We start from the raw sequence: 26,579 nt of genomic DNA on the forward strand, positions 1-26,579 counted from the left end.
GGAGAAATTGGAAACCTCATATAATGTCGGTGGGAATGTGAAATTGTACAGCCACTTTAGCAAACAGCTTGGCAACTCCTCAAAAGATTAAACAGAGGGGCGCCTTGGTGGCTCAGTGGGTTAAGCCTCTGCCTTCAGCTCAGGTCATGATTTTAGGGTCCTGGGATCGAGCCACGCATTGGGCTCTCTGCTCAACGGGGAGCCTGCCTCCCCCCTCTCTTTCTGCCTGCCTCTCTGCCTACTTGTGATCTGTTTGTCAAATAAATAAATAAAATCTTAAAAAAAAAAAAAAGATTAAACACAGAGTTTCCATATGATCCAGCAATTCTACCCCCCAGGTATCCCAGAAAAATGAAAATATAAGTCCAAACATGAACTTATAATGAATGTTCATAGCAGCAGCATTATTCATAATAACCAAAAAGCTGAAACAACTCAACTATCAATCAACTGATCCATGATTACATAGAAATGTGGTATATTCTTACAACAGAAAATTATGCTTATGTAGAAACAGAAAGAAATAAAAAGAAAAATAAAGGGACAAAATGTTCTCAACTGGTGAATCTTGGTATTAGGACATATGCCAATTATTTGAATTACTCTTGCAGTATCTCTGTATGTTTAGAATTACATCAAAATAAAAAGACGCAAAAGAGAAAAGCACATTACAAAAAATTATGAATAGAGACTGATACTGGCAATTTAACATAGGCCTCATTTAACATGATACCATTCTAAATGATAGAATATATTTGATACAAAATATACACTTTACAAGGTCTACTACCTATTCTTCTACCTTAAAAGATAAATCATTTTTTAAAAAGCCAACCATTTTATATTAACTATTTAAATTTCATCTGTAGGTCCTCTTCAAGGTACAAAGCTAAATAATTACCCAGTTCCCTTCCCAATGATTAAATCGATTACCAAGGAATAGCCAAGATTAGAAATTATATTAGAATTGGGTTCCTTGAAACTGATCCCTTAATTAGCACTAAAAATGTAGCTTAGTTTAACTCCATTGCCATGCTCTTTTTCCTACATTTAAAGCTAATCCACTTACAGGAAGGGATACTGGACTCGAGTTCAAGTGGCCAACAAATGGCTACTATGCAAACATCTCTGATCAGATATGAATTTATCTGTATGTCGTGAAGTAGAATATCTGAAGGTCAAAATTAAGACCTACTTTTCTTTAAACAAGGAATTATTTCCTTTGGGAACATTGTAGTTGTGCTTATTATTTTCAGATGACAGGTTTTCCAAAGCTTTATCTAAATACTTTATGAAAATATTTTATGTGTGTATCTTTAGACAAACTTTGTTTCCAAACTCCCACAGCACTGCTTCCCTTTACAAAACAGTCACTCTTCAGCCAACTACTTTTCTCCCTAAAACAGAATTTTTAAATTGGCTCCAATATATGCAGTGTAACTTTTGTTGATTTTCCCTACATATATAATTAATGTTTTGATAGCTCCATATGGCCTGCTACTTTTTAAATCTGTCTCAAAGTTTTCAACATCTTTCTTTTTACTAACAAAAACTGGAGCAAAAATTATATTGCAACACTCATAGGGGAAATTTTTAAAAAAGTAAACCTAAGAAAATATGTGCCTTTTAACAACCAAAAAGAATGTACTGAAGATATAAAATTAATAATGAGTAGAAAAATGATTAGAGAACACGGATAAAAGCAGAAAGTGATTAATATCCCTGTAAGCTCTGCCCTACAGAGCAGTAGTTGACCATGTCTGCCTTGAGGAAAGAAAACTGGAGAACTCAAGGTCTGAGTCAGAGACTCAATACCCTATATAGCATTTCAGTTAGTTTTCTACAGAAGTGTATTAACTTGAAAATAGAAGATAATGTTGTACCTAACCCCACTTAGCCCCTTTAAAATCCCACAATTTTACCAGCCAAAAACAGTAGGTAATTTCTAGTATATGAATGTAGCAACTGTTGGCTCTGTTGGAATAAAGATGAGTCTCATCTTAAATTTCTGGTATGGGTGAATATGTATTTCCTATATGCTTCTCATTTTGTCTTTTTCTCCTTAATAGATTCCCTAACCCCCCATACTCAGGCCCCCAAGAAAAGACTTATTAAAGACATGTAGAAGTTAAATTAAATTTCTTATATATTAGGTCAAGAAAAAGGAGCATAACACAGACAGCTGATGAGCGTCTTCATTTAAGTAAACTATTAAAGCTCAATAAATGCTAGCTAACTCCTGAGTGTTTTAAGTGTATTGCTACATTCAATTCACTCAACAATTCCATATCCCCATTTAATATCTGGAAAAACCAAGTCTCAGTGATGTTAAGTAATTTGCTTAACATCAACTAAGAACTGAACCTAGATTTGTCTGATTCAATTATGATAAAGATGAAGAGACACCAGCTATTACTGCTTTCAATCTATCAATAGGCAGCAAATGTTCTAGAAAGCAAATCATAAACCTTAAACTCAGAAATACAAATTTTTCAACTTCAGTAACTGATTTTTAAAAAAGCACACACGTACATACAACATAACCCATTTAAACTTATTTTGTATTATTCATAACTATCTAGAAATAAAAGTTTAATATTTTTACATTAAAAAAGGTCTTCACAGAATAAACATACCACTACCTTAATATTTACATCTGCATCCATAAAGATCAAATTAGAGAATGCCAAATTAGACTTAAGGAAAGTCAGCCAAAAAAATCCAATGTAATCACGTTAGATGGAGGAAATGATTCAGTTTCTTGACAAAAATTTGCTTCCCACCTTCTTCCTTTTCCTTCCTAAGGAACACTGCTATTCCTTAGTTAGCAATAACACCCTTAACCACTAAATGTTTCCATTTATTTGACTCTCTTCTACAAAGTTATAAATGAAATTTTGAAACCTCTAAGTAGTCTACTGCACTGTGTACTGGAAAATGAAAAAAAAAATTAATTCCATTTCTAAAAAAGCTCATTTTTTTTCAACAACATGCTTTACAAATCTACAGAGATGAAGTCTTTTAGCCAAAATTAAGTCATCTATGAAAATTACCACAAATAAACTCTTCAGTTGTTAAAAGGATATAATTTGGAGGAAGAAAGTTCCAGCTCAAGACTTGATTGGCGAGTGCAAGGTAACGCTGAAATACCGAAGACATCTGAGCATTGAGGTTTTCCCGCCTGCTGAACTCCTGAAGAACTTCAACCGTTAACATGAAGATCTGTCGAAGGTCTTCTTCCTATAATAAATAAATCACATGTATTTTTCAATCAAAAGCTTATTCAAAATGTATACCATTTAAGAACCATAAAATGAAATAAACAAAAACCTTAAAATTTTCAGGGAAAAACATTACCTCTTTAAGAACATTTTCCATTTTCAGGCCTGCTCATAATTTATATCACAAGTATGCTTTCAAGTAACACCCGCTTGAATGCATCTACTATAATATAAATGCTACTCCATAAAGAAGCTCAGTCTTTGAAAACTACTAGAGAGCTGGATGGGTCAGTTGTTTATGCAGAGCCCTCGGATTTAAGCCAATGCCTTCACATAACTTTACTTCAGAGCCAAACAATACATATGAGACAAAGAGCCCACACCATCTGCAATAACATTTTAAATACATGGCCCTCATTGGCATTCTGCCAGGCCTATTTTAAGGCCAGCAAAATCCTACCAATTGAATTAGTTACATCTAAATGCAATAAGAACAAAATAAGTAATCTAAGGATCTTTGGAGTGGTATTTCCTTTTTTTAAAGACTAGAATTAAATAAGAAATCTAAAATTGTCAACTATGTTTGCCAAATCTTTATCCTATCTTATCTTTATCCTTTATTAAATGCTATGAAATCATAACACAAATCTTCAAGTACAGGCCACCATTCAATTGGATAAAATAAATGTTCTCACTCCATTAGGAACAGATAGTAAAATGTTAACAATCTAATAAAACATAAAAATACCAGTACCTGAAAAACTCTTTTGCAGTTACCATGGAATTCCATACTGAGTCCAATGTTGCTAGTTTTACTTGAACTTGAGAATTCACTCAATAGTGCAGTTAGAATAGAACAGGCCAGAGTTTGCTGTAATTATTTGGTAAGAAACAAACCGTAAGGCATGATTTTTTTCCAATGCTTTGTTCCAATACAGTATTTTTTCAGAGAACATTTTCTATCTTTAGATCTTCCACTATATCTCTAGATCTTCTATTATATCTTTCGATCTTATACCTACTAGTCAGAAAACTAGTTATGACAAAGTAAAAATTAGCTCTCCTTTGTAACTATCCTAGTAATTATAAATAGTACTTCCCCAATTTCAGCTATACAAATCCATCCACGACTTAACTCAGGATATACATCTATTCAATCATAGAGAGCAAATTACACCTCACGATAACCAAAGTTAAATGTATTATTTCATTTACTTCACACAACAATCCATATCCCCGTTTTACATTTGAACAAGTGAGATTTGGAGAGGATAAGTAATTAAGAGATCTGAGATCTGAATTCAGGTCTGTCTATGTTCTCATGTTTATAAAGTGTATAAAGTAAGTAAGGCCAGCCAAAATCTGAATTCAGGTCTATCTGAGTCTATGTTCTTATGTTTGTAAAGCGAAACAGATTTTACAGCATCCAAAACATTAACGAGATAATTCTCAGAAGTTTTTTAAATTGAAAATGAAGATGTTCCCTTTTTTGTTTCGTTTTTGCAAAAATTTAGGCCATCACAAGAAGTGTAATATTTGGTTGGAGGAAACAATGGTGAACCAGGGTGATGGAAAGGTTAGCTTCTGAGAACTTTTGGTCTCTCAGAAGTCTCTCAAAGTATTTATCCCCTATAGTAGAACAACATGGTCAAATTCTAAAATCTCTTTTTGTGACTTGGACTTAAACATTAGAGTTCTTTGGTAAGAGTTTTATTCCTTTGTACGCTAAACAGGTTTCTAGTGATTTTATTTTTTTGATTTAATTTTTTTCAGTGTTCCAAAATTCATTGCTTATGCATGACACCCAGTGCTCCATGCAATATGTGCTCTCCGAAATACCCACCACCAGGCTCACCCAAACCCCCACCCTCTCTCCCCTCCCAAACCCTCAGTTTGTTTCTCAGAGTCCACAGTCTCTCTTGATTTGTCTCCCCCTCCGATTTCCCCCCACTCACTTCTCCTCTCCATCTCCCAATGTCTTTCGTGTTATTCCTTATGTTCCACAAGTAAGTGAAACCATATGATAATTGACTCTCTGCTTGACTTATTTCACTCAGCACAATCTCTTCTAGTTCAACAGGCTCCTAACATCAACTTACTGCTTTTACTCACAAACTATTCAGGGTCAAGGTAACAAGGATGGAGAGGATACAAATGATTTTGGCAAGTTTCCAGGGGTTAAGCAGAAATATGCACACTACCTCTGAACAACCGAAAGATTAAAGTCAAGATGATACTATTTATGCAAGCTTATACAACAGCTGAACACAGTCATACCCACCCACCAACTGCAACATCTTTGTTCAGAAATGCTTCTGATGTCAGTACCTTGACCTTACAGATGCTTATCTTGGCAAATCTGAGCAAATATACATAAAATTAAATTCCTAAAGAATGGCATGAGGTGATATTTGCTGAAGCTCAATCATGGTTACATGGATGACCAATAGACTACATGTCTAATTTTGCAGATGTCTGAAACTTTCTTCTAAAAACTGTAAAAAAAGAATTAAATTCATATTTGTCTCTTAATCTCAGTTAAAATAAGCATGACTGTATAACTACTATTTATGGATGGCACCACCAGCCCATCCATTCAAGCAGTTTCTTAGACTTTGCCACACCAGAAGGCCCTAACAATAAAGAATACATGCAAATTCCTTCAGGAATCTGGGGGTATAGACCAAGCTGCCTTCAACAATGGTAAAAGTACTCTTAATATGCCTGGTTTAAACACACATACACACACACACAAACACACACACATGCACACTCACTTTTTAATTTTACTTTAAAATACATTTAATATAAAAATGTCCCCAAATCATCAAGAGAATTGTGTAAGTTTAACTGCCCGAGGCACATGGAGAAAGAAACCTGGTCTGAAAAATGAAGCACTAAAAACCTCTCATAGAAAAAATAGTCTGTTACATACTCAATTCATTTTATACATTAACAGACTCTTGGAAACTCACTAGTACAATCCCATCATTTTTTTTTTCCAGTTAAGAAAATCGTATTTTAAAAAATAGGTTTCTTTTAAAATAGTTAAATAATTAAAATGCAAGGAACCAAAACCTCACAGATATATTTAAACAACACTGGGACCAACTATGAACATAGTTTTTAATATACCTAGGCTTTAGTAGAGAAAGTAGGTATTAAGTTCAAATTAATAAAATTCAAAGCAAAAAGTTAGCACACAGAAATCTAAGACAACAAGATCCTCTGATTCTGTAAACATTTTATAGCACCCTATATTTTAGGTCTTTTAACCTTGGTTTTTATCTCATCCTTTCTAAATAAGACTTCAGTGAATAGAACATTATGAACCCAGAAGCTCTCATTAAACACAAATTTATCATTCTTAAATTATTATCTATAAAAGTATACACAAGTATTTATAAATTCCCAAACTATTAATGTCAACCTCTATTCACCACAAAATGGCATATTTTAGAATGATTTCCACATTCAAATTCTCAGTAACGCACCTCTAATTAATGAAACAACCTGTACTCACAATGAAGCTTTATTTTTATGTGAAATAAACATTTCTTAAGAATGCAGTACATGCATGTGTCTGGTCAAGATATGAAAAAATGAGTGAAGAAGAAAGGTAAAACAATGAAAGCTGAAGACTTTATGAAGCTAATGTTACTTGGAAAAAGGAAGGAATTTTTATCATTTTTTAAAGTAGGTGCCACTCTCAGCATGGAGCCCAACTAGGAGCCTGAACCCATGACCCTAAGGCCAAGACCTGAGCTGAGAGCAAGAGTCAGATGCTTCACCAAATGAGCCACCCAGGCACCCCAAAGAGAATTTTTAAAAATAAAAGTCTCCTTTAACTACAAACATCACCAGATAAACAAGGAGCCACAAGGGGCTAGGATGGCTTCATAAGCAGCAATAAAGATTATCTCTCCAAAAGAGCAAACTTTTATGTTACTGAAGTAAATTTCACCCTTAAAGTGCATTCATTTTTTTTTTTAAAGGTGTTTTTTTTTTGAGAGAAACAAAGCATGAAAAGAGAGCACAAGCGGGGTGGGGAAGGGGAGCAGAGGGAGAGGCAGAAGCAGATTCCCTGCTGAGCAGGGAGCCCAACACAGGGCACTGGGCTTAATCCTAGGACCCTAGGATCATGACCTGAGCCAAAGGCAGACACTGAGGCAGGCACCCCAGAAAATTACATTCTTAACAAATGATAATTAAAAACAAAACAGAGTCTTATTATAGACTCAATTCTCTGAACATAATATTGTTTTTAACTTCTTCCTATAAAAATACTTTATCTTAATCTTAGAAAAACTAGAAAGTACAGAAAAGCACAAAGAAAAACTGCTCACAATCCTACCATAGAGAGGTTACTACTCTGAACATCCGTTCAGTTTTCTAATTTTTTCATTCATAGGCATACATCACTTATATATCATTACTATCACCTGTATGTATTGTTTTGTATTCCTTTTTCCACTTTATACTTATGAAATAAAAAGACAAAATTTTTTAAAGTAAGTTCTTTTCAAATTACTAATAAAAAATGTAAGAAATACCCAAAAATGTATTATGCAGCATGGTTACAAGTATTATCAGAAACCAAACATTCTGGTGTTAACCTACCTAAAATTACCAGTTTTCAAAGAACTAAAATTCAGTAAGATAGTCTCATCATTAAAAGATACCAGTTTAATTGCTCCTTAATTTGGAAACCCTGTAAGGATTTGAGATTAACATTATGTACATTCAATATTCCACACCACTAGGGCTCAAAGGTGCCAGATTAATAAAAATTCCTCAAGAACAATGAATAATTAAGCACTGATTGTAGCGCAGTAAGGCAAAGCACTTCTATACATTATCAAAACAATTATTTTTCCCTATTCACAGCTCACATATCACATTGTGTCCAGGACTCATTTCCTAACATGACTGCTCATTTTCGATATTTGATTATCAATTAAATCTCATTAAAATCAAGTTACCTTCACAGCAGCTGCAGTGCACTGTTATGAAGGTAACTAGGGAAGCAAGCCAAATGTGATATCCTATGGGAAAAAGAGGACAACTCCTTCTCAGGACAAAGAGGAAAGCAGGGGAAAAGCATAAAATCTGCCTCTGAGAGATAATGAGTTTTTCCTTTTCTTACACATGTATAAGATTCCTGTCTGCCTGTTTCAGACTTTCAGGTCTCAATGGTCATCCCAAGGGTATTACCTCTTAACCCCTCTCTAATGACCAGTACTTTCAAGTGTTGCCTCTTGGCCCTTTGTCATAGTCAGGGCTAGATATTATTTCTGACCAGAGACAGGGACTCTGATATTTAAGAGGGTCAGAAACAAAAGCTGTTGTAAATAATTTAAAGTGGTGAATTTCAATGAAAACAGATCAAAGTGAACTGATTAGTATACTATAAGACTGTCAAGCTAAAATTAGCAGTGATTAGACCAGTATAAAATATCACTTGTACAAATATTAGCAGCATGAGGTTAACACAGTAATGTCTCATTTATCCAAGATCATAGAGAATTTAGTATCTTATTTTTAATGCGACTTCCTTCACATAAATTTTTTCAAATGAATTATTTCTAAGGCAATTATTATAAGATGTTGTAATAAAGAGAATACTTGGAATCTACTAAAACATATGATGCTTAACATCCTTTGACCAAATGACACCAGACTCAATGCTTTTTGATTTATGTTTGCCCCAGGTTTTCTCCACCATCCTTTGTTGGTGTCCTATCACTCACTGTTGCTGGCAATTTGACTAGCACTAACACGTAGTCTTAAATTGATCATTTTTGTTTTCAGCAAGTTAGAAACCAAATAATAAAATTTTTAAAAACTATGTCTAAAATAAACTCTAAATGAAAATACTCTATGGGACTTTTTAGGGAATCTAGTACAAGGATCTTCCTGTTTTGACAAAGAAATCAGAAAATCTGGGTTTTAACACTTCGAGATTTACCACTTCAAGTAACTTGAGGGCAAATCGCTTCATCTATTTTAGCCTCAGTTTTCTCATCTATAAAAGGGGTTAACACCCTCTGCCCTAATTCATATGACTGTCCAAAGGTTCCAATTAGATAATGCATGTAGAAGTATTATGTATACGTAGCAGCTTATGATTTGATAAGGTCAAACAACAGTATTTTTATCATTATCATAAAAAATACATATTTTGGCTTTTTTGTTCTATTTCTTGATTATTAAGTACATTGCATCAAATTAAAACTACAAGATAATGGTTAAAAAAAGAAAGCTATAACTAAAGCATTAAAGCAATATAGCAGATGCTCAGTAAATCGTAGCTGAATTGATGAATCAACATTCACTTCTACACCTAATACCATATTAACAAAAGGCAAGTAGAAAACGAATACATGATGTTTTCACCATTTTTTAGCAGTTAATAAATTTCAAAAAGAAAATGTAAATATGTACAATAGAAGAAATTCAATGAGGTCTTAACATTATAAATGAGTTTTAATGTTTTCTTTCACTGAACACTAAAAATTCACGAGTTAAGTTCACTAACAACTTAAGTAACTGTTGTCTTCACATCACAATCCTACAGCAGCATTCTCATTTCCAGTGAAAGCCAATTATTTCATGATGGTGTAAAAATACCCTTCAGAGACCGCTTGCCTTACTCACCAGCTTACTGTCATAAGCACAAGATATTCAAATACTAACTCCAGCTGACAAAATAAAATACTCTTGTTCAGAGAGAGGATTGTCTCTTATAATAGCCTGGCTCTTACCCCAGGAGATTTATTACCAAGAATAAACTTTATGAAAGGTTGCCATACATAAAGCAGACTTCCAGCTGCTCTTCTAAGCAAACATCAATGAGACTTGTGATAAGAGAGATTAGGCTGGCTATCATATCCAGGGGCAGCACTGCTGTAGATAAGTGAATTTCTCACCCACTTCTCTCTAGCATGGCAAAGAGGAAGACAGGAGGCTTAAATGCTAAATTAAACAGCTTTAAAAGTGATTTAACATATGCTTACTACTTTCAAAGGAAATAAACATTAAATAGATTAAATATTTAGCTTAAATATTAATTTAAAATAAAAAACCTTAGCTAATTTCCTTAGGAACTGAAGTCTCCAGGCCTATCCCTTTCAAATTAGTAGAGTGAGTTTGATACAATTACAAACCAAGATGAAGTAACCATGACAACCTTTATAACCATAGAAGGAAAACAGCCTGTCCACAAAGACAGGCAGGAAACAACATATTATTTAATAATTGTACCAACACAATTACTCTGAGAATACATCATGACACCTGGAAAATGGACTGTATTTAAAAAATATAATCTCCTTAGGAAATACTTTATTACTATCTGTAAAGAATGAACACTGTAAGAAACCTCCTAAACGCATTTAAAGGAAAGTTATTATGTTGGATTTATTTTATTTTATTTTATTTTTTTTAAGATTTTATTTATTTACTGGACAGAGAGAGATCACAAGTAGACAGAGAGGCAGGCAGAGAGAGAGAAGGAAGCAGGCTCCCTGCTGAGCAGAGAAACCGACGCAGGACTCGATCTCAGGACCCTGAGATCATGACCTGAGCCGAAGGCAGCGGCTTAACCCACTGAGTCACCCAGGCGCCCTGGATTTTTTTAAAATATGTAATTTTAAAAATATACACTTAGTTCCACTCATGAATAAAAGGACAAATATTTTCCTCTAATTTCAACCCTTAAAAAGTATTATTTCCATTAAAAGAGATAATCTATTAGAGCATATGTCCCAAAGTTCTATAAGCAAAGGTGTTAGATCACTAGAAGATAAAACATACATTTGTTGAATGCTTACTTACTAATTTACTTAACATCGTCTCTCCTTGCCTGGGAAGTCCCAGAAATGGACATTAATCACATTTATTTTACACACAGTATTAGTAAATCAAGGCCTAGAGATGGTAAATAATTTGTACAAGTTGGTAAGACAATAAATAGAAGAGCTGTGATTTAAGCCTAAATGTGAATCCAAAATCAGAATCGGTATTCTATTATACCATACTGCCCCAAAACTTATTTGAACATGTACTTTAGTAAAGGGGATGGACCACCACAAAATATAAAAGGGACGTGGGAAAGCCAGACTACATTCAGTTTCTGACCAGTGAAGGTTGATGGGAACATTATTCTAGAAGAGGTATGATGGGAAAGTTAGTAAACTAAATAATTTATGAGATCAACTCTTTTATCTATAAAAAACGATCAGTCAGCTCTTCTTTTCAAATAGCTCTTAAAATTACTCTCATGAAGAAAGTTTCAGTGTTCTGATTTTAACATTCTACTTTACCCTCCCTCCCACTAATAATTCTGTCTCTGAGATTAAGAAACTGTTAAGTAAATTCTTACAGCATTCCCACAAATTCTTAGTCTCAGAAGAAAATAAAGAGAAGAAAATATATTAAAATGTTGTTTGTACTGGTCTTAACCTCATTTTTATAGACCTGTCAAATGAGCTAGTTTTAAACTACCAGGCAAGGACAAATCGGGATGGCCACATGGTGGCATGGTGGGCATTTAACTTGTCATGTAATTGTAGGAGTACTTTTCTAGTTTAATGTTCCAGTGTGGTCACTGAAGTAAATTCATCCAGCAATCCTGAAACTAAATTCTACCTCTCACTACTCACTCCCCACTACTTTAAGTTCTTAATCTTGTTAGTAGAAATTCAACTTAAAAAAAAAAAAAAACAAACACTTTGTTTTGGAATATTTCATGAGGATATTAAATTTACCCACTATTCAGAGTGCACACACTGTGAACAGAGCAAAATGTTCTCTAACTAAACAGTTATATCTGTTCCAATCATTCTTAGAACGTCAATTATTTCAGTGGCTCAAAAAGATCCAAATGCCAGGTTGCATTGGGACTACTTTTTGTGGTGGGTCAAATTACCCAAGGGGGAAGAAAGAGAAAGCAATTCCTGTGCCTTCAGTATCCGAAGCCAAGCAACTACTCGTAGGGGATGAGGACAGGATACAGAAATTCTACCTTAACACTGAAATCCTAGGCTAACATGATCACCAAATCAACAAGGGAAAAAGCATTAGTCATAAACATATAGATCCCAGAATTACTAGTTAATTTCCTGAAGGTTAAATCCTGGTCAATCACAATGAGCTGGACTCCTTTACTGCAGATTAGCAAGTAAAACAATACATCCTCAAGTAGAATCTAAAAATATGAAGAGTAACTTGATTCAGAGCAGCAGGGTCTAGGATAACATTTCTAAGCAGTAGCTTTAGTTCTAAACCTTTTCCCTACTACTTTATTTTTCCTTCCAAATTTTTATTTAAATTCTAGCTAGTTAACATATAGTGGAATAATATTGGTTTTGGGAGAATTCAGTGATTCATTGCTTACATTAACACCCAGGGCTCATCATAACAACTGCCCTCCTTAATACCCATCACCCATTTAGCCCATCCCCCACCCACCTCCCTCCATCAACCCTATTTATTCTCTATTGTTAAGAGTCTCTTATGGGGGGCGCCTGGGTGGCTCAGTTGGTTAAGCGACTGCCTTTGGCTCAGGTCATGATCTGAGAATCCTGGGATTGAATCCCACATCAGGCTCCCTGCTCCATGGGGAGTCTGCTCCCTCTGACCTTCTCCCCTCTCATGCTCTCTCTCACTGTTTCGCTCTCAAATAAATAAAATCTTTAAAAAAAAAAAAAAAGAGTCTCTTATGGTTTGCTTCCCTCTTTTTCCCCCTTCCCAAATATTCATGTTTTGTTTCCTAAATTCCACATATGAGTGAAATCTTGCTCTTTTTTGCTTAGCATAATTACACTCTAGCTCCATCTACATCACTGCAAACGACAAGATTTCATTCTTTTTGATGGCTAAGTAATATACCATGGGGTGTGTGTGTGTGTGTGTGTGTGTACGTGTACACACACACACACACACACCATCTTAATCCATTCGTCAGTTGATGGACATCTGGACTCTTTCCATAGTCTGGCTATTGTCGATAACGCTGTTACAAACATTGGAGCGCACATACCCCTTCCCTACCACTTATGGCTAGTTGCTTTCCCATCAGATATCAATGACCGCCACCACTGGATTGCACACATGGCCATTAGTTAGGCAACAAATGTGAACAAAAATCCATGCAAATAACAAGATTACCATTACACAACTAATGTAGGCAACCCTGAGGCATCAGCATGACAGGAGCAAAGCTCATCATCAAAAATGGAGACCATGTCTACCAACAGAGATTCTGAAAGTATAAAGATTAACACAGTTAAAAAGTAGCTTCCCAATCATTTTTATCTAAAAATTTTACACAGAATCTTGAGGACTATTTTCAAGAGAGCTTTGCACTACATAAAACAAAAGCCAAAATGACTCCTAAAATGTAATGATTCACACATGCACATTTCTGAAGCTGTCAGTTTTATGTAAAACTTTCCTATACTAAAATTAAGTGGGGGAAAAAAAAAAACATAAAATTAGACCTTTGGATTATCTAAGTCTCTAGAACTACACTGTCCAATATGGTTGCCACAAGCTCTGTTTAACTAATTTCAACTAATACAAAATAAAAATTCAGTTCCTCAGTCACACCAGCCACATTTCAAATGTTCAAAAGCCACATGTATCTGGTATAGTGGCTACATATTGGAGTAGAGATCCAGAACATTTGCATCAACAAAGAAAGTTCTACTGGAGAGCAGTACTTTAAGAAATCTGAGGCAAGGGCGCCTGGGTGGCTCAGTGGGTTAAGCCGCTGCCTTCGGCTCAGGTCATGATCTCGGGGTCCTGGGATCGAGTCCCGCATCGGGCTCTCTGCTCAGCAGGGAGCCTGCTTCCTCCTCCTTCTCTTTCTACCTGCCTCTCTGCCTACTTGTAATCTCTCTCTGTCAAATAAATAAATAAAATCTTTAAAAAAAAAAAGATCTGAGGCAAAAATGGCAAAGAACATGGTATCTACACAACCAAAATTGTTCTGTATCTGTTCTGTGATGGTAGTTCATACACAGCTGTCACAACTATGGAAGTGTACATTTTAAATGAATAAGGTAACATTAAGTAAATTATTCCTCAATAAAGTTGTTAAGGAAAAAGAACAGACATATAACCACTGGTGTATTCCAAAGGAAAAACAAAATATACTTTGGGCATATAGAGGAAGTTCCTAAGTCCTGACAACTTCCTTTTGCAGTCCTTCAGTTGAGACCCTGGTATATCAAGCTGGCGATCCAAGCCACAGTGGGGGACAGATGACTAGAGCAAAGAGAAGAGTGCGCATCTGCTTATGGTAAGAGGTGTGAGGGGCAGGAGATCCAAGATACTATAAAAAGTAAGTGACAATGTTAGAGTCCTCCAAAAATGTACCTATACCCTAACCTCATACATTAAATACATTATTAAAATCGTACCACTCCCTGAGGGGCCACTGAAGATGTAAAGTAATTCATAAGAAGTTCTAAGGTATATAGCCTCACATAGGTATCTTCCCAATGATTAATAAAGATATTGGTAAAATGAAAAACCACCCAAAACATTTCAAGATTTACACATGAAAATCAGAAGAACCAGGTATTACCAAACCCAACTCCACAATATCCTTCAGCTGGTAACAGTCAAAAGTTCTAACCACAGATCACAGCTGATCACTAACACCAACTCCAACTCCTGCCTCTGACAGGAGGCTACCACCAGTCACTCTCTGGCATGACTAGTTCTCAAAAGGTAGAATACTGAAAGGGGAAAAAAAAAACACGTTCCCCAGCGTAATTAAGTCAAGAAAAAGGGATCTCAAATGTGTTCAATTAACACCTGGTGGTCAAAGCATACCTTGATTCCTTAGTACAGCAACATTTAAATAATTTTTGTTATATATCATTGACATATCATTTTATATTTTATTCAAACATTTCTATTATCATTAGTAGTTGTCAACAGTTTATTGAATGAGGAAGAACACTCAACAGAAAAGAAACGTTTAAGAATATTACAGTGTAATGGCTTATAGTATTTTATACCATTAAAATGATGATTATGAACAATGCCAACACGGAAAAACAGAGTCAAAGGAAAAAGCGAAGTATTCTATATCAATAGTATGTAAACACAAAGGACTTAAAGAAAATATGAACAAATGAAAATTGCTTGATTTTTAGACTGTGCACTTGTTCTTTAACACAGATTTCATTACTGTTACGTCATACAAAATAAAAATTTTAAATATTTATAAATACAGATAGCGTACTTACCACAGTGGGATTGCCACTACTTATCAACTGGCTGACTTCATGAAAAATGCTTTTGCAGTCAATTGATTTATCTAAGGATCCTCGTTTTACAATTACTGCTACTGCTAATAGAATCTGTTCCCGAACATACTTTTGGAGGCTGTAAAACATAAAAATCCTTGTGAAAAATCTTTATGTGAATCTACTATAAAGATACTCCCAAATTTCTCACTATGTCTGAAGCTACTAATAGCACTGCTTATATATGAGGGTAGTATAGCCTATTGGTTATGCACAGTGTCCAAAGCCGTAAGGTCTGGATTTGAATCTGCACTCATTATTTTACGGGCTATGTGACCCTAAGCAAGATAGATTCACAGCCTCAAGCTTTCTCATCTGTTCAAAGGGGGTAAACAGAACAGGGTTGTCACTAGGATTAAATATTCTTAAAACTATGTCCAGTGCATACTAAGTGCCAGATAAGTGTTAGCTGCTTTAGGCAGTGTTCAATAGATGCAAGTCAGTTCTTTAAGAGCCAGCTTATGATTCTGTCAATTAAAAGAAATTCTGATCTATATCCATCTCCAACCAATAGTATAATCTTAAATTCATTCCCTATAATATGAAAAGGCAACATGCTAGCTGCTCATGATATATTATGGACACATACAAATTTTTTAAAACTTTTTAAAATTTCCTATCTAAACTGTGCTCCTCAGTGTGATGGCAGAAGCACTGACTGATCACAAGTGGAGGCATTCTACAAAGTCTATTAGACCACAAGGAAACAGAGATCTGTCTTTTTGCAATCTCTTCTTAAAGGTAAGGTTCAGAAAACTAACTCTGAACTTTGTAATCCAGACTCTAGAATGCCATAGGATATGACAACCATGTGCCCTTGGGATAAACTCCAAATTCCTTAATATGGCTTATAAGCAGTGGGATCCTGCCCAGCTTTCTTTGAACACTCCCAATTTACCTGTTGTCTCACATCATTACTTACAAATAGTGTTTTCTTTAACCCTGGAAAGTGTCCCGATTGGGGCCCTTCATGGTCAGGTATCTGCTGCCCTCTCTACATCTCCCCCAACCCACACACACTCCAAACTGCAGAAATACTGAGCTTCTTTCAATTCCTGGCACAATGCACATGCACTTCCTGGCCTCTAAATGTTGATGTCCTCTGCCAAGACTGTGATACCACTTTCTCCAAAAACATTCCCTGAACATGGTTGAGGGGCCATTACTAAGGAGGACTCCCCCAACACAGTTGGGCATTTACAAACTAACATGTTTCCCTGTCAAGACTGAAGTGAAAAGCATTCTTTCAAAATACAGACTTGAATTATTCATTAAACAAATAAATGCAGAGATCCTAATACGTGGAAGAATATGAATTGATCAAAGTGAATTTCTGTACTTTTGGAGCAACACAATAATTTCAAATACACTGATTACTCCTAGGAAATGTACATAAAGCTGATTTTATTTATTTGAGGGTGTGTGTACGTGTGTGTACATAATTGCGGGGAGGGATAGAGGGAAAGAATCTCCAAGCGGACTCCCTACTGAGCAGGGACCCTGATGCAGGGCTTGATCCCACAACCCTGAGATCATGAGCTGAGTCAAAACCAAGAGTCGGATGCTCAACAACTGAGCAATCCAGGAGCCCCCATAAAGCAAGTTTGAAGAAAGTCCATTGGCAAAAATTGTAAGTTAATAGGAAAATAAATAATAATGTTTAACGTTTGTTGATCCTTACAGTATGCAAGGCTTCCTATAAACCACCTTCACAGAAATACATACATTTAATCCTCACAGCTATCTTTTGAGTAAAATAGTATTAACTCTAATAGTTAATTAAACAACAACAATTAAAAAAACTAATGCACAAAGAGGGTAATCTGCCAGTGCAGAGTGGCAGAAGTGGAAATCAGTCCCTTTCTGAACCACTCTGCTATACTGTCAAGTGTACCTTCCATTTTACTCTATGCAAATGTTATCCCAAATAGGAGGAAAAAAACAGAAAAAATTCTGTGCACCAAATGAGAAGTATGTAACATTATGAACACAATATTCATAGTATTCTACCTATGCAGTATACCAATGGTTTTCATTTGACTTGAGTCCATACTGTAGGAAATTCTACGAGACAAAAATGGCTGTGTCATGAGAAACAAAAGAAGGGTAGAATTATTCCAGATTAAAAGAGACTGAAGAGACATGACAACTAAATACAACATATAATCTGTGGTTAAATTCTGGATCAAACAAGTAACATAAAGGAAAAAGGATATCAATAACATAATTCAGACAACTGGGGAAATGAAAATGTAGAATCAGAATTACATTAGATTAACACAGATATGTCAATTATATCAAGAGTATTGAGATTGTGCTCTCAGGAGAGATGCTCAAATATTTAAAGATGAAGAACCACGATTTCTGTGGCATACTTTCAGGTGGTTGGCGGGGGGGAATGCACATATATAAGAGAAATCAAATGTGACAAAATGTTAACTGAATCCCCACTAGGAAAAGAGTATGTTACTGTACTCTTCTTTCAATTTCGCTGAGAGTTTTGTTTTTAAACGGTTTGGGAGAAAATATGTAAGTGAACCATTTCAATGTAGAACCCTACAATCAGCTCCAAAATAGCTTCTGAACTAATGAAAATTATTTAAGAATGAGATTATGTGGGGGCCGCCTGGGTGGCTCAGTCAATTGAGTGTCTGCCTTCAGCTCAGGTCATGATCTCAGGGTTCTGGGATCAGGCCCTCCAACAAGCTCTCAGCGGGCATCAGCAGGCAGACTGCTTCTCCCTCTCCCTCTGTGCTTGTTCTCTCTCTTCTCCCTCTCTCAAATAAATAAATAAATTCCTTTAAAAAAAAAATAAGAATGAGATTATTCTTGGATAATACAAGAGATCACATGTGAGCACGTGTATACACACACACACACACACACACACACTCTCTCTCTCTCTCTCTCTCTCTCTCTCTAAGTCTACCACATATTAAGTGTGTGTGTGGTTCAGATTTCAGTGGTTCCCAAGTGGGGAGGGTGGGATCAATGAGCAGCCCCAGGGCAAGACAATATCATATCACACCCAAATGGCCTCATAATATCACACAAATTAAAATTTAAATAAAGAAAACCAGTGTGAAGGAGAAGAGAAAGGTTTGAAAACTGGTCAATTTTTTCCTTATGCTATTAAAACGGGGAAAAACAAGCCAAACTCTCCCTTTACACACATCTATATTCACTCATCTATAGAAAACATTACCCATTACACCTGTAATGTTTATAGGCTAAGTAAATCTTGCCTTTTTTCTCTCATGCATTCTTGCATATGTAAAGCAACCAGCATTTAACTGTGTGCTAAATTTGTGCCAGTAATTATTATTAAATATTATGAATTCAGAGACTGCTAGTGAACAATCAGTAGGATCAAATGTATGTTCTACTTTTAAAGCTTTATGTATGTTTAATGCCACTAATTGAAATTCCTAATTACCAACATTTCTGATTACATAACACTTTCCTCAAATTCAATTGTCCAGTTATGCAAATGGCATACATACAATGTGCACTGCCTCTTCTCAAAAGACAACTTGGTGTTTGGGGGACTTTAAAAAAAAAAAGGTTAAGTAGTAAATGCATTCTTTTCTCTTCTTCGTTTGTTTTTTTTTTAAGTAGGCTCCATGCCCAGCATGGAGCCCAATGCGGGCCTTGAACTCATAACCTTGAGATCAAAACCTGAACTGAAATCAAGTCGGATGCTTAACCTAACAGCCCCCCAGGCACCCTGGTAAATGAATTTCTCCCCCAAATAGTGTGACTGACAATTTTCATCACATTAAAAAAGTCATATAGGCAATGAATGTACAAATCTTATAAAATATTCAGGCAGAACGTGTATGACACAAAAAGAAAACTTACTTTTACCCCATTTCTTAAAACTGATCCATTTTCCAAAAGAAACTATTAAAATTTGGTTCCTTCTCTTCTACAGCCTTATTAACGTGCATTTCTATGTACATATATACATAACACAGATGGTTCCCTCTTCACCTGTCTTAGGACACTCACCTATGTCTTATAATACTTACTAAGTACCAAAAGAACAAGTAAGAACAAAGAGATTGAGCCCAAGATCAACTTTTATTTATAATCAAAATCTTTGGAACTAAACCAACATCAAAAAAAAACGCAACACCCGGGGCACCTGGGTAGCTCAGTCGTTAAGGTTCTGCCTTCGGCTCAGGTCATGAGCCTGGGATCCGGCCCCACATCAGGCTCCCTGCTCAGCAGGAAGGCTGCTGCTTCTCCCTCTCCCACTTCCCCTACTTGTGTTCCCTCTCTTGCTGTGTCTCTCTCTGTCAAATGAATAAATAAATTCTTAAAAAAAAAAAAAAATCCCTAACATCCAGCATCATCTTTTCAAAGAAACAAAACCTAGTACTGTAAGCGTAAAGAAAAAGTAGTATTTCATTAAGTACCAAAAACAACTCACAACCATGCGATTTTTAAAATAGGAGTTCCAAACAGAGCTTAACCATAAACATCATCATCATTAAAAAAACAGAGAAAGAGAGAAGCACAGCATAAGTATTTTAGCAGTACCTCCACCACATACTTACTTAGGCCTCTGTAAGACATATGTTAAAAGGAATGTTCGCAGTGACTCGATGCTACCTTTTTCCAAGAGAATCCACTCTCGGACAACTGCTTCCATTATGGCTGTGGCAGCTTGAAAGAGGACATAGTCCACTTTACTTGTTTCTGAGGAGAAAATTAGAAACTTTCTTTAAACAGCAGTTCATCTTCCTTTGAACATTTTGCATTTATTAATTTAAAAACAGAACTTTTCAGACAAGGAATAAGATGGTTACCTGTTCTTTTTTTAATCCAGTGACCTTGCTCTAGCACCACAAAGAGGTTAGTTCCTCTCAGAAGACACCCCAGGCAGGTGGCAGCTAATCACCGATCACAATTTTCACAAACTTTCCTCACCTCTCTTCAACTGTTACTTCCAAAGCATGAAGAACTAAAAAATAACACAGCTTTAAAAAAAATAAAAATAAAAATATAAAGCAATCAGAAAATTTCCTAAGAGATTCTCACCCTGTGCAAAATAGAGCTTTGTATCTGCAAAATATCTTAATCTAGTCTTTGAACATCACTATTTGTGATGAGCCATGCTGTTAAAATATTTGTTAAGTGACTGAGCTTTCAGCAGGATGGCCCATCTCCAATAGCAAGTTCAGAAATTAACACTATCACGCTCAGCTTACTTTTCTCAAAATGTTAAAAAAAAAAAAAAAGAAAAGAAAACAAAAATGAGTCATATTTACACAAGGTGAGAAGTTCTTGTGAATTTTCTGATTGCAATATTGTTCAAACTGAGTAAAATTCCAAAGCTACACTTAGAAAAACCCATCCTTAACTAGCAAGTTATAGTTTCTGAACTAAAAACTAAATCAGGAGGGAAAGAAAAAATAGAAAATTAACATCCGTAAGAAATATTTTAATCTTCTATTTTTTCTTTCTTTCACCAATACCACTACAATCAGTTTCCAAACAGCATTATCAAAAGGGAGAAACAGTCAAAATGAAGTCAAGAAAAAGTAGAAATTTTGTGAAGTCCTAAAAAATAACCATCATGTGAAATCCATGAAAAGTCTATGATTAGATTGCAGGTTATTTGCCAAGATCACTAGACATGAGTATCTGAAAGCCATGAGAAATTAACTCTACGCATAGAATGGCACCTTCAAGAATTTATTAGAAGAGCATGAAGATATAGTCAGGCACATCATTTTCTCTCCTACTCAAGCTTAGGTCATTTAAAAATCTTGTAAGTGATCTTGACACAATAAGCTATAAAAATGCATGAGAAAAGGTATACCCTACATAAATTCCTATCAATTTAGACTACTACATATGAGTTTTGAACCTATAAAAACTAATAAGAGGAACCAATTCGGACGTTCTTCTTTTTAAGTTTGATTATTCCATGCTATCTTAACATGAATTCTAATTGAGATGATAATCAGAACTCACAAAAATTTAGAAACCTTAAAAAATTATCAATAAATAAAGCAACAGCTTCCAAAAATGTAAACTTATTATAAAAAGATGTTTAAAGTTCTAGGAGTAAAAAACAAACGAACCATGTTTTATTCAAAGAGGATTTGAAACAGAAACTAGCTCTATCTATTTAGATCACTTAAGGAGAAATATGGTACTGCTTCATAAAGGTAAGTTAAGTAGTCTCTTATTATAAACCTCTTCCTGAAACTGAATGATGACTGATGGCCTAATTTCATTTTCTATTGCAATGGTAAAAATTTTAAGGACAAGAAACCTGAAATCCTTAACTATGAGTTTTAACAAAGAAGCAAAATCTTACGGACTCACAGAATTTTGGAAATACTATTCCGAAGATCATCTAATTCATTTTCTGCATTTTACAGCTAAAGAAAGTGTTGATGAACCAAGAGATTAAGAGAAGAAATTCAATAAGCATGGCTGGTAAATGTTTCTTGAGCGATACTAACCCGCCCCTAAAGGCATATGCCAATGAAGAGAGACCAAGCAAATACCTTCTTGTTTTCATAAGCAATGAAACATGCTTATTTCTAACTGTTTGTGCTTATACCCAATTCATTTTTCCTGCCTCCTCCTCCTTTTTTTGCAAGGGTTGGGGGAAGAAATAACTGCAGAAGGTGAATGACATTCAAAAGTTTCCAAGATAACTCTTAGATACCTCTGTCTGATATTAAATAGGCATAGCTAAATTACTACTCCCATAAGAAGCTGTCTCTAAGAATGGAGGATCTGAAAAAAAGAAAGCTGAATTCCAAATTTAAAAAGAGGAATCTTCCTAACCTAATGAATTATACCTTCTCGTAAAACTTATGATTAGCCTTCATAAACTGTATGTACACGTAATATAAATGTTCAGAAGCTCTATGGAACTCTAGAAGCCAGCAGCAGAAGATTAGGACTTCACTTGGATAAACAAGCTCTTATTCTTGCTCTCTGCTCTAAAGATGCTCGAAATTGCAAAGTCTTCATGAGGAAATCACAATTGACTTGGAATTTCTGATACTTGTAGGATGATTCTCCACTGACCAGGACACTGTCTAGATAATTATTTTGGGCCACTTTGGCAGGAAGCTTTCACTTCCCACCACAGTAACTTTCTTTAATAATAATTATGTAAATAAAATTAATTTCTATCATGTCAGCCATCTGAAACTACACAGAACCATGAAGACAATAGTTAAAGTAAATAATGAGAGGTGAAATAAATTGAAGTAAATAATGAGAGGCAGAGCACTACATTCTGATCAAAAATATTTTCAGAGGAATACTAAAACCATAATAGTCAAGGCTGAGATATTCAGCTACTATATACAATTACCTCTAGCCTTAAAGATTTCTGTCTAAAGCACAGGCAATAGAAGCTCCAGAGTCTGCTTAATGATACATAGGCACACCAAACAACAATAAGTCTCGGGTTTCACTTTGTTTTGTTTCAACCACTTCTGAGATAAGAAATTAAAGAAATCCATTTCTCTCTGAGGGAAGGATAGAAGAATGCTACAAAGTTAGTCCCAGAAGTGTTGAACCAATCTCTCACTAGTTGGAGGTATTTCTTAAACAAGAACAGAACTTGCAGGATTTGGGAACACACATTCGACCAGACCAAACTAGCAAAACCTTAAGTGCCAGACTTCTGAAGTCTAAAAGTCTTCTGATAAAATGCACAGGCATGCAACATGAACACGCACATGCGCGTGTGTACACACACACACACACAGAGAAGAGCGGAAAAGTAAACCTAGAATAAAAATAAAAGTGTAGAAGAGAAAGAAATGGGGAAAAACAAGCAACATAAAACTTAAGTGGGAAGGAAGAATTTTAAGAGGCCAGAGAAGGGAAGCATCAAAGAGAAAGTCTCCCCTTTTTCAGAATATCACCCACTGTATAAAAATGACATATTATCCCTAAATAAGAATGTGAAAATTCTGAATTGCGATTGACTGCCACTTGTATGAGAAGTCTTCTTAGAGGAATTAACCCTTCTGTGCTGGTGGCAACTGAGTAAGGAGTTGAAAGATTTTCTGTGAAGTTTAGATGTAAACATTAATGTAACACAGGGCTTTGCAGTACATTAATGATTAGATTATGCTTATAATACATGCACTCAACCTTTTAAATAGTTAATGTCTCAAAACCCAAACTGATTTTAAAAGCACAGCCAGAACTAGCAATACTATTCTTTAGAAATTTTTATCAGGAAAACAAAAGTATTCTAAAACAAGCTCAAATCATAACAAAGCAATAGTACTTCATAAAATACATACTCTAAAAAGGAAAGAGTTGTACAAACAAATACACTCTAATAAAATACTTAAAACTTAGATCAACTATTTCCCAACTAGTACAGAATGACAACTGAATTACAACAGAAAGTCAGATGAAAATGATGGAATCCTAATTAATGTAGTTAAGGCATAAGCCATAAAAACCAGACTCAAATTATTTTAGGTGACTAGTTTAATACGATGGCTTTCTAAATCTAATTTCTAAATGCTGGACAATCTCAAGGCAGTAAAGATGAAGCCTCCCTTAAATTCTTAATAGTGATGTTTAGTTTTGCTTCTTATAATTTAACATGAAATCAAATATTCTCCATGGGCATATGGTAACAAATTTTCTTAGTGCCAGAAACAAATTCACCCCAAAGTATAAAAATTGACCATTAAAAAAGAAAAAAGACCAAAACTGCCTCATTTCGAATTTAAAAGGTGGTTATTAAAACTGTCCCTCTAATGATAAGATCTAACTCCTGAATGAGACAGAGCCACCTTCACCACCACTGCTAGCTCCTTGCAAAAAGAGAACAGAGCACTTTTTTAAGGTTATCATATTTTTTAAATGCCTTCTGTAATCAGGTAATGGGGTCACTTAGACTGTTTACAAAGGGGTTTTAAATGTTACTACATTTGTGCCTCATAACAGCTTAAGGCAACCAAGTCCATGAAGGAAGAGGGTACCAATGTTCTCCTCTTACAGTTGAAAAACGGGCTAAATGACTTCCTAAGTTGATACTGTGCAGGTATCCAGATCTCACCATACCTACAGCAATACTCTTTCTACTCCAATCTGACAACTTATTTATAAGCCCTTTACATAAAGCATTATTAACATAATTTTAATTATAGGCTATTTCAATCTAGAAACCAGAGTGCTGGTGGCTAACAGAGGAGTCTTTCTAAAAGCACAAGAATAAAAGGTCATAAATTTTAGGTCTTAATACACATCTAATCAACTTTGTAGTCAAGGATAACTCAGAGCCTCAAATATGGGTTACAAAAAATAGCTCCAATTAAGAAAAAGAGCCAACAATAATTAAGTTATAAAATAACAATAACCAATGAAATTTTCTCTTACTGTTTTTGAAAAACATGTAAGAGGAAGAAAACTGTGTATATATTTAAGAAAATGCCATTTTTGGACAAGAGTTATAACTTTTGTGATTATTTTTAAAGGAAAGATATCATTTCTGTATATATGTCAGATAAAAGGTACCCGTAGAACATTTTTACAAGAGTAAAAATGCTTCATTTAAAAATATACAGTGATAACCTACACAGAACTAATATTTGCTAAGAAAGCTGAGTATAAGCTACATGGTTAAATTTTTTTCTGAAAAAAACTAAAAGAAAAACTGTTGAAACCTCCAAAATAATCATAATTTTAAAACATTAGGGTAAGCTATATTATAGTACATTTCCTATGGTAAGTGACAGCACGCTTGAACAACTGAAAAACTGTTAGACTTCCCCCCCCCACCATTAACAGCCTTTGTGTTATGGTCAATAAAAAATTACTGAATAAGTTATTGAATAATAAATTACTGAATACTATATTCAGGGGAAAATTCAAAGTAAAAACAAATTTCTCTGTCTGGCTTTATGGATATATCTTTAAAGCCACTTCAACAGAATTAATATTAATGGAAAATTTTAACTATACAAACCTGCTTGTTTTAAAAGGAATTTAAATTTGAAAATTTAAAAACATTCAAGACAGAAAAATGAGATCTGATTCTGCAAAATTATTTTTAAAACAAATACTTACCCAAAATATGCTTGCAAACCGCAAATGGTGATTTTGATTTCCTAAATGATAAGAATATGTGCTCTGCATGCTGGCGTTGCTCATTATTAACCATGGAAGGTGGTGCCTTGAGAGTTAAAAAAACAAAAGCAAAACAAAACAAAAAAACAGAGTACACTTGTTTAATAAGAAAGCTTGAACAGCAGCAAACCTTTAACCCACAGAAAGAGAAAATATTTTCACTTGGGGTGGGTGGTGGTAATGAAAGGACAAATTCCTGCTTCTTATTTTAAAGAAACTATAGTATAAAACTTCTTAATAAATATTTAAAATATGGTTTCAGGAAAAAGGAAGAAATTCCTGGCAAAGTTTGGATGAGAACCCTTTAAAGATGCCTACATTTTAGAAGATACTTACCTAACATTTTCCTTATCTTTTAAACATAGCTAACTTACTGCTTTTTATTCCAAAATATATCACTTCATCAAGTTCAAATAATCTCTAAATTCTTCAGCACTGGTGAAAATGAATCATTAAGTTACTAAAAATGTGTTTTCTAACAGCAATCCTTTAAAATAAAAGTTATTACCAGATAATTCTACATATCAAGTTTTCTAAAATCACCATTAAACCAGAAAAATCAGGGAACAGTGTAGTTGGGATTTATAAAACTCCTATCTGAATAATAAATAAATCAGAAAAAGCCAGAATTCTGGCTTAACAAAAACCACCTGTAAAGTCTGTCAGGTTTTTAAATTCCATTTTGTTCTAAAATTCCATTTTGTTCTTTTCTCTAAAGATAAATATTCTTTTGAACCTAAAATATATATATTCTCATGATATGGCGTGGTTATCTTTGACTGATTGGGACCCATCTGAAGAGAAGAGATTGCTTAAATAAGTCTACCAATTAAATACCAGAATTCTCAATTTGGGCAGGGAGAGTCAGGGTAGATGGTAGGAAAATAAACCTTTGCTA

General features: G+C 34.8%; 1 protein-coding gene across 2 annotated transcripts in view; it reads right to left on the reverse strand.

The window, feature by feature from the left end:
• The window catches only part of XPO4 (exportin 4), a 123,981-nt gene that overhangs the window by 69,983 nt on the left and 27,419 nt on the right, over positions 1-26,579 (reverse strand). The window contains exons 1-6 of one of the 2 annotated variants that reach the window (XM_044249400.1): positions 25,622-25,692; positions 20,359-20,513; positions 20,107-20,248; positions 15,485-15,623; positions 3,976-4,092; positions 3,087-3,240 (exon numbers count right to left, since the gene is read on the reverse strand). In XM_044249400.1, coding sequence (XP_044105335.1) covers positions 3,087-3,240; positions 3,976-4,092; positions 15,485-15,623; positions 20,107-20,201 — 505 coding nt within the window. In that variant the 5' untranslated portion in view covers positions 20,202-20,248; positions 20,359-20,513; positions 25,622-25,692. Of the gene's footprint in view, positions 1-3,086; positions 3,241-3,975; positions 4,093-15,484; positions 15,624-20,106; positions 20,249-20,358; positions 20,514-25,621; positions 25,728-26,579 lie in introns of those variants that run through there. The other variant, XM_044249399.1, reaches the window with a different exon arrangement.

The sequence above is a fragment of the Neovison vison genome, chromosome 5 (genome assembly GCF_020171115.1).
Source record: "Neovison vison isolate M4711 chromosome 5, ASM_NN_V1, whole genome shotgun sequence".
Taxonomy (NCBI): Eukaryota; Metazoa; Chordata; class Mammalia; order Carnivora; family Mustelidae; genus Neogale; species Neogale vison.